Source organism: Gekko japonicus, unplaced genomic scaffold, assembly GCF_001447785.1.
Source record: "Gekko japonicus isolate JY-2015 unplaced genomic scaffold, Gekko_japonicus_V1.1 scaffold3998, whole genome shotgun sequence".
In the NCBI taxonomy this organism is placed as follows: Eukaryota; Metazoa; Chordata; class Lepidosauria; order Squamata; family Gekkonidae; genus Gekko; species Gekko japonicus.
The window spans coordinates 80,926-96,652 of record NW_015168783.1 but is presented as its reverse complement, the minus strand read 5'-3'; the positions used below and the strand labels follow the sequence as shown (position 1 = coordinate 96,652).

The window sequence follows — 15,727 nt, the reverse complement described above, 5'->3', positions numbered from 1 at the left end:
TCTTCTTCTAGCGATTACAGAGGGTGTCATGATCTGTGTAGGACTGGGAGGCAAAGCCTAGTGAGGCCTAGGCCCAGGAGACCTGTGTCGGAGTGGAAAGCAGACACAGCCTACAATCCCCACAATGCTTGGTGCCGTTTGTAACCAATCGGTGTCCAGGGATTGTATGAGGGAATTGTTACTGAAACTTAGTGGGCTGAGGAACTGCGTTCTTTTCTCTCACAGAGCTAAGCTGAGAGGATAGTCTGGTCTGGGAGAAAGGTCCCTCACTTGGGACAGAATGAGTACAGGCACAGGCCTGGTATAAAAAGGCTGTGGGCCTTGAATAGTAACCAGTTAAGAGATATAGGTAGCCTCGTTAGATTTGTTTTATTTTACCCTTAGACACTTTTATATATATTTTAAGCACCTTGTCTTGTTTCCTTGCCCATTACTGTATTAATAAACCATTTGTTTAATGTTCTCTGCCTGGTCATCACGCCTATATTTTCTTGGCTTAACAGGGGCCGTTTTGGCTGGGCTTGGGAGGGTACTCTGGGCCTAAGTCCAGAGTGGTGGCAGAGGAAGGTGGCGACCCACGGGGGTAGCATGACAGATGGGAAGTATAAGAAAATCCTGTTTGAGGAATGTATGTGCCCCTGCTGTAACAAAGGTACTGAAAATTCAGAACCTGTTATGTTCGACTGTAAGGTCTATAATGATCTCCGTAAATCACTTCCGCTCCCCAGGCTTTTCCCTCTCACTAGTAGGCAAAGAGTTCGTACTATGAAAAACCTCCTTGCGGACAGGCAACCTACCGAGTGGCTAGATATGGATGGCTAGCTTCAAGAATTGGAAAATCTATAATAATGCAGCAAGTTAAATGTCAATCATATTACTGTTAACTGTCTGTCTCTTAAGAATTTTAAAATGCATTTTATTGTTGTTTTAAGCTTCTTTTACCATTGTTTACAGGGGTTCTTACTATCTATTAATTTTGTTGTGTTTGAAATGTTAACTGCTGGCTTCAGCCATAAATAAAGCTAAAAACTACCTTGTGATTGGGGGGGCGGGGAAGAGACTGACTGACTGACGGCACAGTGGCAAGAGGCCGTCCTGCCGGGACCCCAGAGCCTGGCAAGGACTTCTTTCTGTGGGAACAGGACACCCAGTGGTGGCAAACTCCCACGTCTCATCCTCTCAGAACTTCCCCAGGAAGCCACGCCTGCCCGGGAGCCGGAGACACTGGCTGGCCCCTGCCACGCTTGCACCCTGCCCACACAGCCTTACCTGGGTCCCCGATGTCGTGAGGCACCACGTTGCACAGCTTGACCTGGGCCGTCTGCCCGCTCATCAGGTACACCCGAGGCCGAGGGTCCTCATTCACCACGGCAGAAGCTGGGGAGCACCGGGGGGAAGGAAGCGTGAGAGGCCCGCACCCTCTCCCCCTTTCCTTCCAGGGAGCCTACAGAAGCCACTGGTGAAGCCCGAGGGGGGGGGGTCTGGGTGCCTCCCCACCCTGAATGGCACACTGCTCCCCACCCACCAGACCCCACCCGGAAACTGCCGGCTGGACTAGAGGGAAAACTGTGCTGAGGCCAGCTTGGCAGAAGCAAGAAGGCAATGCCAGAGACCTACGCAGGAGAGTCAGGAACTCCCAAAGAGCCCCTGGGGCTGGGCAGGCGGGCTCGCCCCAACCTAACCCTCTGCCCACCTAGCCAAGCAACAACAGCCAGAGACTTCAGGGCCTGGAGGTGCCAACGAAGGGGACGGGGCACAGACGAGCTTTCTGGCGGGGGGGGGGGGAATGAGTCCGAGGGAAGGCGGAGTGGGCAGGGGACAGGCACAGCCCTGAGTGCTCCGGGAGGGCCAGGACAGAAATGCTGGACTCCCTGTAACCTCCCCAGAATGCCAGGGAAGCAGCAGAGGGCTGTGTCTCCGGGAACCTGGCTGAAGGCGGCAGCGGGGTGGGGGCAACACCGAGCCCAGCGAAGCTGCCCTGAGCAGGCTTTACGCAAGCAGGGACGATGCCTGGAGAAACCCAGAAGTCATTGTCCCTCTGAAAAAGGACTGGACAGAAACGAGACACCGCAATGCAAGGCAGAGTGTCTGGGACGCTGTCCCCACCCCTGGGCGAGGGGGGGCTCCTCTGCGTGCCACGGGAGCAAGGAAAGGGGAAAGGGCACAGGGCACAGGGCAGGCAGAGCTCTCCCCCAGTCCTACAGGAGCCAAGGAAATGGCCCCTGAGACTCCGGGCGAATCGAGAGAGCTCAGTTCTCAACTGCACGGGCTGGAGGGGGACGGAAGGCTGCGGAGTGGGCAGGCGCTTCCAGCTTGCTAGCCCCTGGCGGCTCCCCTCTCTGGAGGGATGCAATGTTGTCAGCTGCTCTGCCCGAGAAGCATTTCAGGTTCATTTCTTTGGGGCTCGCATGGCTCTATTGTTATTTGTTCCCAGTCCCCCTTTTTGCTTTTCACCCGTCATGATTGCAACCAATCGGTGTCCAGGGATTGTATGAGGGGATTGTTACTAAAACTTAGTGGGCTGTGGAACTGCGTTCTTTGCTCTCACAGAGTTAATCTGAGAGGACACTCTGGTCTGGGAGAAAGATCCTTCACTTTGGGACAGAGTGAGTACCGGCACAGGCCTGGCATAAAAGGCTGTGGACCTTGAATAGTAACCAGTTAAGAGAATAGGTAGCCGTGTTAGATTTGTTTTATTTACCTTTAGACACTGTTACATATTAAGCACCCTTGTCTTGTTTCTCCTTGCCCCATTACTGTATTAATAAACCATTTTAATGTTCTCGGCCTGGTCATCATGCCTATATTTCTCGGCTTAAAAAGGGGCATTTTTGGTAGGGCTTGGTGGGGGGGGGATACTCTGGACCTTCCAGAGAGACCCTAAGTCCTCCAGAGTGGTGGCAGAGGAAGGTGGCAGCCCACGAGGTGGCAGGACAGCCCACAACAGAACATTCTGCCTGTGTCCCTCCTCCAACCGCCCAGCCTCTGCTTCCCGACTGGGCCCCGCCCGGCCGCGCTCGCTGGCTCACCCACCCACGTCGTACTCCAGGCTGAGCTCCAACTTGGGCCACAGCATGGCGAGGGCAAAGGAGGCGTAGAAGTGGACGTCATAGGTGTTGTACATCCGGTACTCCTGGCCTGGGGAGCAGCAGAGGGAAAGCAGTCGGTGGGGGTGGGGAGGAGAGAGAGCGGCTCCCCCTCTGTGCAAAGGGCCGGCAGCTCCATCGGCTCCCTCCCAGCTGCCCCCACCTGACCCGATGCTGCCCCCCCCCACGGCCCCGCCGTTTACCTTCCAAGTAAGCAAATCTGCCATACTCTTGCAGGAGCGGGAGGTGCTGGGAGAGGAGGCCGGGCTTGGCGGCCAGGGAGGCAGCGTCCTCTGGCAGGAGCTGCAGCCAGACGGTCCCTCCGTCAGCCAGGAAATACAGCTCGTTGAAGAGGGCTGACTTGTACCAAGCAGGCAGCTCGCTGGAGGGGTGAGAGAAGCACTCACTCGTGTGCCGCCATGTCCCAGGAGTGCCCCCCGTCTCCCCCCTTGGGATGCTTCCTTCCATCACAGACTGGGGGGGGGGCCCTGCAGTGTCCACCTGCCCCGTTAAATCGAGACTCTCGGGCGTGTGCACACAAACGGCACGCCGTCCAAACGGCTACAGTTCGTCTTCCAGAAACTAAAAGCAAAGAGGGCCGGGGGCAGGCTTCACAGGTGCAGGGGAAGGCCCCCGCCAGGGAACAGCAAAGGCTTCTCCCAGCAACCAGGCCCACAAAGTGGCCCAGGGACCTTTGGCGGATTACTTCCCAGGTTGGCCTCCGGCCAGAGAGCCCCCCCACCTCACCCCACACAACAGAACAGGATGTGCGAGCAGTTCAGCAGCACCCCAAGACTGGCACATGACGGCCCGAGAAACAGCCACAGGCATCTGGCCCTGCCCCCTCCCCCGGGGGGGGGTCGCGGTTGGCCACAGGGCAGCTCAGAGGGGCCCCGGCGGTACCTGTCCTCCAAGATGGGTCTCTGCCAGGCCTCGATCTTCTCCTCCCACCCTTCGTAGTGCGTGAGCAGGTGGTGGGAGAGGGCAGGGCAGGCGTCCCCATCGCTGCCGAAGAACCGGGTGTATCGCCTGCAGAGGGAGGGAACGAACAAGCCACCTGCCTGGGCTGCGTGGAGGGGCTGCTGCTGCTGCTTGCCGGGGGGCCCTCCCACGAGAAGCCCTTGTTCAGCACCACGGCGCTCAGCCCTTCTTGGGGGGGGGCAACGGAGAGGGACAAGGCAAGAGATCTCTTTGATCTCACTTGGGGGGGCCCAGTGGGGGAGAGTGGGCGTGTGTGTGGGTTCCCCCAGGGTCCGTGGGCCACCCCGCGCAGAGGCCTGCTTCGGGAGTGTCAGGTATTTCAATGACTCAGTATCAATAGCAGGTTCTTAAGCAGATTCAACTTTATTGATCAGAGTAAGGTGAAGTCGACTTGGACCCTTCGAGTCAGGAATGACGCATACAAAATGGCAGTAGGAGATATAGTGGATTCGGAGACATTCGTGGCCAAGCGGTGAGCACTCAAGGCCAGCCTGCCGATAAGGAGCAAAACCGATACACAGCTGCAGAGCAGAGCACATTCCAGCAGAAAGGGAAAAACTTCATGGCGGGGCTACCCGACAGGGAGGCCCCCCCCATGCCTCTAAATGGATTCTTCCGAAGCAGGAACAGAACGCTCCAAGCCTGACCCCCGTGGAAAGACACCCCCCACCCGGTCGCTCTTCCTATCCGAAGGGGGGGGGCTGCAGGGCTGTCCCACCTCCCGGGGACCCACAGGGAATGGGACGTGGCAAGTCTGTCCTTTCACACGTGGAATAAGAGCCGCCAGAGGTCAGGGAAGAAACAAGGGGCAGCTTGTGACATTTGGTGTGTAAACACACTGCCGGGAGGAAGGTGGGCTTATTTTCCGCTTTGCACAGGGAATTTAGGACAGGCAACACGGATTCAGCAGAGTGGCTGGGATTCGTGAAGACATCCCACTTCCCCTTGCTGACACCCCATATCCGAGGGGGCGCTATGGTGAGCAGCTGGACCAATAAGCAGAGATCCGGCTCCAGCGGCTGGGGAAAGGGCAGCAGCTGCGAGCAGACTGGGGAGCGACAGGAGAGGGGAGCAGAGCTCAGGAGCCAGAGGCCGCTGGACGTGAGGAACGGGAGGCCACCCGTGTGTGTGTGTGGGGGGGGACAGCTACTCCCCGGGTGGACGGCAAAGGAAAGGGCAGATCCCGGAGGAGGAGCGGATGCTGCCAGAGCAGGGCACCCACCGGGGTTGGAGATCCTGCACCGGGAGACAAAGACGAGTCCTGCCCAAAGATCTCCTTCCCGGTACGGCAGGAGAGGACCCCTCGCAGCCTTTCCCCCTCTTCATTCTTGAACAGGGAGTGAAAAGAGGGGGGCGGGGAAAGACAAGCCCAGGCGATTCCTCTCTAACTGGCTCATGGGGGTATCGGCAGCCACACAGCACAACACACCACCTCCTCCTTTTTCCTCCTCCTCCTGCTGAGAGGCTCCTACGTGGCGGTGTTTTCTGACCCCTGTCACAAACAGTGCAGGTCTGCCTGGCCTCGGCAGGGGAAACAGACTCAGCGGAAGGGACCTCCAGGGTCATCTAGTCCAACCCCTGCCCAATGCAGGAAATTCACACATACCTCCCCCTCCACACACACACCCAGTGACCCCTGCTCCACACCCAGAAGAGGGCAAAAAACCTCCAGGATCTCCTGGAGGAAAGTTGCTTCCTGACCAATGCCCCCTCTAAGCGGTGGTGTCTTGTGAGCAAAAATCCTACTTTGTGAGCTCCTGGTATTCAAGTCGTGAGTGAGCCATTTGGCTGCTGCATAAACGAGTCTGCTCTGGAGTCATCCTTCCTGAGCAAAGACAAAAATGTGTGAACTGGAAGCTAGAAAACTGTGAGCCAGCTCACACTAACTCAGCTTGGAGGGAACACTGCTTGCAAGCAATGCTCCCTCTAAGCGGTGGAGTCTTGTGAGCAAAGAGTCTACTTTGTGAGCTCCTGGCATTAAAGTTGTGAGCGAGTGATTTGGCTGCTGCATACATTCATTTGCTCTGGAGCCCCATCCTTCCCGGGCTAAGACAAAAAATGTGTGAGCCGGAGGATAAAAAACTCACACTAACTCAGCTTAGAGGGAACACTGTTCCCGAGTGGCCCAAAGTGGCTATCATCGGCATTTCCCTGGGCATGTAAGAAATCTCTACCACAGTCTGGGGGACAAGCTGGAGTCTCATCCTAATAGAGGAGCAGATCCCTTTCAGAAGCTTAAGAACAGAAGAGACGCCCGTGTCGGGTCAGGCCAACACTCTGTCTGTCACACAGTGGCCAGAAACACCAGGGGCCCTCAGGAGGTCCACCAGTGGGGCCAGGGCTTGTACAACCTGGATCGCGTTTCTCTGGCTTCCCAATGGAACCGAAACACCTAACAAAACATCAAGCCCTAAAACGTCATCAGCAGCACGTGACCTGGCAGATGGACGGATGCTGAACTGGGAGGGGTCGGAAGGAAGGGAGAGAAGGGGAGGGATCCCCCCAGGGAGGAGAGGAGGAATCCCAAAAGGAGGGGGCTTCCCCACCGTCAGAGAACCGGAACGCTGTGTTCACGCAGCTAATTCGCACACCAGCCCAAAGAGAGAAAGTGCTTTAACAGCAGAAGCACGGGCCGTGGTAAACCGTCCCGTCCCCCATCACAAGCCACGCGGCGGCTGAACACCCTCCAACAGCCGCCCCTCTTGTGGCCACAGAACAGGGTCACCGTAAGGGCCCCGGCCCGGCCCTCCCACACCTTCCCAGGTTGCTGCACTCTGATCAGAGGATCCTCCTCGTGCCTGCGGACGCCCCCCCCCCCGGGTCCGGCCTTCTGGGGGCAGCAGCATCCGGACCAGCAGCTCACTTACAGGCCAGAGGATTTTGGTTAGGCAGCCCCCCCCCCAAATCAGGTGCATGAACGTCTACGAAGGGGTCGGGGTCCATTCTGCTGTGGAAGACCCTACGACTCTCACTGTCTTGTGGCGAGGCCGCATGTTGCAAGTCTCCCAAGGTGTGCTTGTGGCCCAAAGATGCCACAGGAAGAGGAGGAGGAGGAGGAGCAGGGGGCTGCCAGCGCCCCAGGCGGGTGGGAGGGTCGCAGGTCCACATGGGCGTGGTCCCTGGGCGTGGCAGCCAGCCCTGCGGGGGAAGGGGGACAAGAGGCTGCCTGCCTGTGCTTAGGTGGCGGAGGGACGGCCCAGCGTCATGCCATGCGGGGTGGGGTGGGGGGACGGGCAGGAGGAAGGGGAGGCTCAGAGCTCTTCCAGGGCAGGCGGTGCCTTTGGTCGGCTTCAGCTGTGCCTCCGAAAACATCATCTGGCCACGGTGACCCAGGCTCTGGGCGCATATCCCATCCAGGTCCCTGGGAAGCGCTGGGCACAGGGCTGCCTTCGGAAAACGGCTGAGAAACCTCGTCTGGCTCAGAGTGCAGCCGCCAGGCCACTGAAGGATCCGCACTGGCCGCCCGTTGGTGTGCAGGCACAACTCAGATTGCTCCGAAGGCCCTCTGTGGCTTGTGGCCCCCGGGGCACCTGGAGGAACGCCCCCTCCCCTCCGGCACTCTCCACCCCACCCGTTCAGGCGCCATTCCGAAGCCCCGTTCTCCATGTCCCCACCTGCAGAGGTGGTGAGAAACAGGACTTTCCAGGGGGTGGCACCTCACCCGTGGAGTGCCCTCCCCCGTGAGGCACCCCCGCTGCCCATCTTGCCATCTTTTACGTGCCAGGCCAAAGCGGTTCTTTTCACCCAGGCTTTTAAGGGAAGAGACTCATCTTTTTAAAGCCGTTTTACGGTGTGCTTCTCACCTGAAGACTGCCTCGTGGCTATGATTTCATCCCAAGTGTTGGTTTTGTGGCGGCTGTTTTTAATATCGACTTGGGGGGGGGGGGGGGGCCTTGCTCATTGCGCTCTCTCTCCTGCAGTGCGGGCGGGCATCCTCATCTGCCATGCCCAGGCGCAGGATCCACACCCAAGGAGAGGGTGAGCCCCACCCATCAAAACGTCAAAGAATCTCCACAACAACCAGAGAGTCTTTTGAGAGGAGGTGTCCTGCGGAAGGGGTCTCCCAAGTCTGCAGACAGACAGTGGCAGAGCGGGGGTGGGGGGGCGCCCCCCCCCCCAGAGGCATCCTTCCTGGAGCGGCCTGGCCTCACTGGCTGCCCACAGACGATTAGTGGGGAGAGGGAGGGCAGCCAGGCAGCGGGGGCTCCAGTGCTCTGTGCCTCTGGCCTGGGTGGAGCTTGGATGGCCACCAAGGCTCCCTCTAAGCGGTGGGGTCTTGCGAGCAAAACTTCTACGTTGTGAGCTCCTGGCCTTAAAGTTGTGAGCACGCAATTGGGCCGCTGCAGAAACGAGTTTGCTCTGGAGCCCTCCTCCCTGAGCTGAGACAAAAATGTGTGAGCCGGAGGCTAAAAAACTGTGAGCTCGCTTGCACCAGCTCAGCTTAGAGGGAACACAACCAGTATGCATTTTTTTTTGTCGTCGATTTCGGGGGGCCGGGGGGGGGGGGGGGGGGGGCAGCTGGACCTCTGCTGCCCTCTTGTGGCTCCAGCCTGGAAGGAAAAGCCCGACGTGGACGGCCTCCCCTTCCTGCCCCTCAGCTGTCTATATCGAAGGAAGGGGAGGAGGTGCTCCCGCTCCATGGGAACCCCCCCCCCCGCCGGGGCCAACAAACCCTGCACCAGGACTTCCTCCTGAGAGTCCCTAGGGGGAGGGGGGGAGCAGGTCAGCCTCCAAGTGTGCGGGGGGGGCAGTGCTGCAATAACACCCCGCCCCCCCTGTTGGTCTTCAAGGGGCCAGGGGACTTGGGTCCAGCCCTGCCGTGGCAGTCTCCGCCTCTTGGCTGCCGCCCTTGGACTTTCACCCGGCTTCCTTGTTTTGCTCCTGCGAGGGAGGGAGGGGCCTCTTCCAGAGCAGAGGGCCACAACTGAGAGTGGCAGTAATGCTCAGTGGCACCGCTGGAGCTGCGCAAGGACCCTGGAGCGCCTCCGCACTGTTGGCCGGGGGAGGAGGGCCACTCTGCTGCCTTAACCTTTGGCGCCTCTGCTCTTCCGGAGAGGGCCGATGACCCCCCCCCCCGCCCCACAGGCAGGGCAGGACAGCCGGGTGGGGGAGCTGGACGCCCGCAGCCACCCGAAGGCCAGACCTCTGCACCACAGAAGGGGGGTGAGGGAGGGCACTGCCAGTGGACCATGCCAAGTCACCAACCAGCTCTGTGCTGCAGGAGCAAGCCGCTCAAGGCCGGGCTGACTGCAGAGGAGAAGTGGCTGGCTGCCAAGGCCTCCGGGAACTCCCACGCCCGGCTCTGCCGGAGCGTCCCTGGGGTGGGGGAGGGGGAGCTTCCACCAGCCGGGACACCGTCCAGCCTCCTAGTGGTGCAGGGGGGCATCCCAGAGCAGTGTGGATGGAGCCACGCTTTCTGCTTACAGGCCTCATGAGCCTCCGTGCAACTGCAAGCCGAGGTCAGCAGCAACGCTCCCTCTAAGCGGTGGAGTCTCGTGAGCAAAAATTCTACTTTGTGAGCTCCTGGCATTAAAGTTGTGAGCGAGCGATCTGGCAACTACATAGATTAGTTTCTTCAGGAGCCCTCCTTCCTGAGCTAAGGCAAAAATGTGTGAGCTGGAGACTAAAAGAACTGTGAGCTAGCTCACACTCACTCAGCATACAGGATACACTGGTCAACAGGGACCCTTCCTTCCTTTCCATGAGAAAAGCCGGTTGGACCCACCCCAAAACCCCCGCCCAGTGGCCTGATCCTGGCCCACATCCCCTGTATGGACCCCTGGGGGCGCACGTGCCAAGACTCCCGTAGGCGATGCCAAGAAGCTGAGTTAGCACCGAGCAACTCCCTGCCAGGGAGCGGGGGAAGGGGGGGGTCGGCCCGTGTGCACACGCGAGGGGGGCAGCAGAACACAGCTCAGGCTCACCTCTGGTGCTCCCGCTCCTTGGACCCAAAGTGAATACGCGGCATATCCCAGGCCAGGCCAAACTCCAGCGTCCCTTGCCCATGGGCTGGCACCGTGCAGCTGGCACACACGGCGGCCGCACAAGCCTCCCCCTTCTCTGTAGGCTTGCTCTTCCCTGCAAAAGAGAGCGTGCCGGTCGGAGACCTGCACCCCTTAGTCCCTGGGTGGGGGGTGGGGGGTGGGTTTTTCCTCCCTCCCTCCCTCCCTCCCTCCCTCCTGGGGACTGCAGCTCACCTGGCGGGGATTCCAGCTTGCCATCTGCCAGGAGGTCATGCCAAACGTCCTGCCCAGTGCCGGCAGGGTCAAACGTTGTCAAGTGGGTAACTGTGGTGCCTACCTAGAGACGGGGGAAAGAGCAACAGATGAACACCAACCCGTGGGCAGAGCCAGAGACCACACTTGAAAGGGCACTGCCACGTGCACGCCCCGGGCGGCTGGGGGCACCAGGGGCAGACCCTCCCCCACAGGCAACCCCCACCTCTGGCCTGTGGTGCCAGGTGGAGTACAAAAAAAAGAAGAAAGCAGGGGAGGGTGCCCGTCCACCAGGCCCGTAGTCGGGATTCCTTAATTCAGGGGGCCTTTAAATAAGTCAGGGGTCACTGATAAAATAGAAATAAAATAAACTCACACTCGCAGGCAGGAGCAGGGCTATTTCCCCTATTGCGGAGGGTGGGTGTAAGTGGAAGTCAGTCACTGACTCCAAGTAAGCTGAGGAGGATCCCCTCCTCCTCTCATCCATCCCCCCCCCCCCGCAACCGCAACGCATTGGCTGTGTGGAGTGCAGGGAACTACGGCGAAAGCGGCGGGCTCCTGTTCGGTTCCTTATTTCTTTCTTCCTGGCTGACTTCGTGCTTCCATGGTGACTTTGCCTTGGTCACACCTCCACCCACCGCCAATGGAGGGGATGGGGGCAACCTGTTTGGGGGCCCGTAGAATTGCCCCCCCCTGGTCCAATGTTCTTGAAACCTGGTGGGTATCTTGGGGAGAGGCTCCAGCAACTACCCTGTGAGTCTGGAGCCTCTCCCTCAAGCCACATCCCCTCCAGACCCCTAAAATATACCCTATGTTTTCGCCATTGCCTTCAATGGCCCATAGGATATAATGGGGCCGAAATTGACATTCGGCTGGCTGAACCCCCCCCCCAAATCCGCTAGTACTGCCGAAATTGAACGCCGTATTCTTGCTGCTGGCCAAAACGGATCCTGCCCGATTTGGCCGCCAGCCCAGGATGGAGCCTGTGGGGCTGCTGACAGGTGGGGAGGTTGTGGGGCCTTGATAGGAAGTCGGGGGCAATGCTTCCATGTAGCTACGGGGCTTCCGTCCCCACCCTCCCTGTCAGGAGAGGCGTGGAAGGAGACCTCGGCCTGAGGCTCTGTGTCCAAACACAGCCTGCAGCCGGGACTGGACAGGCCCCGCCCCGCCCCAGGGTGAAAAGGCTCCTCGCCGGGAGAGGCCTCCCCCCTCCCCCCTCCTCCGCAAAGACCAGGCGGCAGCCTGTCCCCAGGGCACAGCCAGCAGGGAGACTCTCCTCCGCTTCCTGGGCAAGCCCGTCCCCCCCCCCCGAGATCACATGTGAGCCTTGCCTCGATGGCCAAGTGGGGCTACTCCTGCTGCAGACCCCCCCAGAGAAGCTCCCCTTCTCCCCCCCCCCATATCAGCCGGGGGGAATGGCCCACGCCCTCCGTCCCCAAATCACTCCGCGTTACTTCCATTTCCCCAAACAAGGTCCCACTGATGCCACCCAACGTGGCCGGCTCAGCTCTCCGGTCCTTCCCCGGAAGCACAGGAAAAAGCCACTCTCACGCGTAGGGAGTCCCTGCCCTGGACGATGCCACTGCCCCTTTGACATGACCGCAGCAGCCCACGGTGGCACCCTGGCGGTGTTCCGGGGCCTCCTTGGCAGGGCAGGACGGCCACAAGAGCACAAAGCCCACCAAGGGCCCACTGTGAACGCAGTCCCAGCCAGTGTTCCCTCTGAGCTGAGTTAGGGTGAGCTAGCTCATCGTTTTTTAGCCTCTGTCTCCCACATTTTTGTCTTAGCTCAGGAAGGACGGCTCCAAACTGATTTATACAGTAGCCAGATCACTTGCTCGCAGTTTGAATGCCAGTAGTTCACAGAGTTGAATTTTTGCTCACAAGACTCCACAGCTTAGAGGGAACATTGGTCCCAGCCAATCCTCCCTCTGAGCTGTGGAGCCTCCTGAGCAAAGACTCCGCTTTGTGAGCTCCCGGCATTAAAGTTGTGAGCTATGAGCCATTTGGCTGCTGCATAAATGAGTCTGCTCTGGAGCCCCATCCTTCCTGAGCTAAGACAAAAAATGTGTGAGCTGGAGGCTAAAATACTGTGAGCTAGCTCACACTCACTCAGCTCAGAGGGAACACTCTCTCAGGCCGAATTCATAACAAAAGCACAGCCCAAATGCCACATCCTCACCACACCTTTCAAGCAGATAAAGACAACGCAGGGAAACCACAGCAGCAGTTTCCACGAGAAGGCAGTTTCCACGATGACGCCCATTCTCCTGGAAGGAAGGAAGTGTTCCGTCCTGCGCGTCCCTCCCCGCCCCGGAGCGCCCTTTCATCCTGCCCGGGCCCCAGCCCAGCTGGCACAGCCAAGGCCACCGGAGGGAGGGAGGGAGGGAGGGAGGAGGCAACAGTTGCCCAGCACCTGCCTCTCGTTGCCCCCGGAGAGGAATTTGGGGAGTTTCGTGCCCCGGATCCTCCTGGCCGCTCCCGCGCCTTAGGGAAGCGGGAGCATCAGCCCTGCTGCGACGAAGAACCACGCAGGAAGCCACCAGCTCATCCAGTGGAGGGGCCGGAATGGCTGCTCCGGAGAGCCCAGGAGGCAGAGCGGGATGATCCCGGGGAGGGGGGGCAGGGCCAAGCCCTCATGCGGCCTGGGAAACTGCCCCGTGGGAGACCCCCGTGGCCATCCTGCCCCGCCTACCACCACGAGAGCCAAAATGCAGGAGAGCAGAACGACGCGCGATGCCACTGCGGGGACCCACCGGGGAGGGGGGGGGAGTAAAGGCAGAGACAGGCCGGCCCTGCCACAAGGGCCGCTCGGTCGCCATCACCCCTCCCCTTCCCCCGGTGGGGAGTCCCCGGCCCCCAGCCCCATACCTTCTCCCGGGCGGAGATGGCCAGCGTGTAGGAGTTGACCGGGAGGCAGTGGTGCAGCATCACGCCCCGGACGCAGTGGCCGTCTCTCTCCAGGCCGAAGGGCTCGTTCCAGTGGCCGCCCGCACGGTCCTCTTTGGTCTCCATGCCGTTCCGGAAGGTGAACATGAGGGAGACGTCCAGGTCCTGGCTGCCATTGTTCTCCACCTCCCAGACAAAGGCCCCCACGGGCAAGCTGGTATCCTGGGCACGGGCAGAGGGGAGAACGAGGTGCCTGGGGAAGGCCGCATGGCTGGCGGGGGGGGGGGGCTCTGATGCCTTGGACAAGAAGAGCCGGACCCAGAGGAGAGGCCGTGGGGGCCTACGGAACGGAACGCGGTGGCCTAGGAGCGGCCAAAGGGGCGAAGGAGAGACGCCTCGGGGGGTTTTTACTCACTTCACGGGCGCTTGCTGGTGACAAGTTATTCTTGCAGTTGTTCTAAAGGAGCCAAAAGCTGCCCCAGGTCCTGATTAGAGGAACGCTTGGGGAAATGAAACACGAAACCCCAGACAGCCCGAGCTAGCCCCATCTCGGACACTGAGCAGGGTCACCCCTGGCTATTATCTGGCTGGGAGACCCCCAAGGACAGCTAGATACTATTATTTTATTTATGAGGCTCCTATCCCGCCCTGGCCTCCCCCCCCCCACGAGTCAGGCAGGCAACAGGAAACCATCTCCTGCCTTGAAAGAGCCCCACGAGGTGGCTGAGACTCGGCACACCTTCCCACGCCTGCCCCCAAGGCGGAATCCCAGCTCCCCCACCAGCGCGAGGCTTCCGGCCCGTCCAAGCGTCCGGGGCTGTGCGGCACAGCAATGGCCGGCAGAGAGCACCACGGCACCCCCACCTCTTGGGCAAGGCCAGACTTCTGGTGTGTTGTCAGGCAGCCCGGTTTACACCGTGGCAAAGGTCGTTTCACCTGCGGCAGCACCTGAAGCCAAGCACAGGCAGCACATTGGCTGTGCTAGTTAATAAGCTGGCTCAAGGACTCTGGAACAAGACACAGACCTGCGCAAGAGACACGGGGGCCGCCCTGCCTCGCCTGCCAAGTAAGGCTGACCGAGCTCCACCCAGGGCTTCTCCTGCAGCCTCTGGGCCTGGGGGCCCAGCCGCTGCCCGCCTGCCACCTCCCACACGGGAGGGCACCTCTGGCGCCACCTCACCAGGTCAAGAGAGGCGAGGGTGCCCATCCAGCAAGCCAGGAGGCAGAAACCGGGGGACTGTGGAACGCCGCGGCTATGCTCTGCTTACAGACACACAAACCCGAGCAGGCCGGGCGGTGTGTGCGTGTGTGTGTGTGCCACTGCCAGGAAGATGGCTGGCTTCTCGCCAGGCACAGGCCCTGGGGCCAAGGGCTTCGGGTGCTGGGAGCCCTCCTGGCCATGATTCCCGCCCTCGACTCCTTACTAAGCAGAGACGGCAGGTGGCTCAGCGCTTGCCAGGAAGGAGCCGCCCCGCAGGCTCACCGCTTTGGGAGCTCACCCTCCCTCGCCCAGGAGCCGGCTGCACTTTCCTGGAGAGAGTGAGCGGGGGGGGGGAGCCCGCGGGAAGCCAGCTCACCTGGTAGTCATGGGGGATGATGGGGGCTACCTGCCGGCAAGTCAGCACCACGTCCTGCCCAGGCAGCTGGTAGACGGTCCAGGCCCGCGGGTAGAGGCCGTGGTAGAAGGCGTAGTGGGCGCAGAAGCCCCAGTTCCAGCCCTGCAGGCTGCTTGGGCGCTCCACCGACAGCACCTGCTGGTAGACGGTCTGGCCCTTCCGACGCAGGCAGACGGTGAACTGGGCGGGAGGGAGGCAGGGAGGAGGGGAAGCCCTGGGTGAGAGAGGCCCACCAGGACGGCCACGGTGGCCACGTAGGGGGTGGGGGGGTGGGGGGTAGGGCCCCCCCCCGCCAGCCCGGCAGGCCACGCACCTGGTCAGCAGCCACCGCCTTGTAGTGGTAGAGTCCCGGGTTCAACTGCCAGCGGCAGAAGTCCCCCCGCCACCCTCGCGTGATGGTTCCTCCTCCAAAGCCCCCCAGCGGGCAGCCTGCAGAGAGGGCCGGAGAAGAGGAGGCAGGCAGGCCGGTCAGCGCTCCCGCCCTCCCGAGCGGGAGCCCCAAAGCCGCCGCAGCAGCCCCTCCCCCCCCCCCCCCCGGGAGGCTGACCGTAGATCTGGCGCAGCGGCTGCGGGTTGAAGAGGTCGATGACGGGGCGCCTCTTCTCCACGCGCGTCTTGCGGTACCACCACCTGAAGTACCTGGATCGGGGCCGCCGGAGGAGGGGGGGTGAGAAGGAGGCGGGGGGGAGAGGGGGGTCCCGTCCCCCCAGCGCCCTCCCTCCCTCCCTCCCCTCTGAGCATGCACAGAGGGCGGCGCGGCGCTCCTCCTCACCGCAGGGCCAGGCCGAGGTGCCTGAAGGCGTCGGAGGCGGAGACGTCGCCGGCCTGGTAGGGCTTCCTCCGCTCGCCGAACTGGTGGGCCAGGCAGAGCCGCCAGCCCCACGGAGGCACCCCGACCCCCGACGCCAGACCCTCGTAGCGCCCCATCAGCCCCCCCGCC

At 60.9% G+C, this 15,727-nt stretch overlaps 1 protein-coding gene across 1 annotated transcript in view; it reads right to left on the bottom strand.

The window, feature by feature from the left end:
* GBA2 (glucosidase, beta (bile acid) 2) overlaps positions 1-15,720 on the bottom strand; it is a gene marked incomplete at its 5' end in the record, with an annotated part of 23,427 nt that extends 7,707 nt beyond the window's left edge. Inside the window, 11 exon segments of the mRNA XM_015415696.1 lie at positions 1,270-1,377; positions 3,034-3,138; positions 3,290-3,468; positions 3,990-4,115; positions 9,992-10,145; positions 10,265-10,367; positions 13,154-13,393; positions 14,749-14,967; positions 15,101-15,216; positions 15,335-15,426; positions 15,560-15,720. Coding sequence (XP_015271182.1) covers positions 1,270-1,377; positions 3,034-3,138; positions 3,290-3,468; positions 3,990-4,115; positions 9,992-10,145; positions 10,265-10,367; positions 13,154-13,393; positions 14,749-14,967; positions 15,101-15,216; positions 15,335-15,426; positions 15,560-15,720 — 1,603 coding nt within the window.
* Positions 15,721-15,727: the final 7 nt, after the last annotated feature.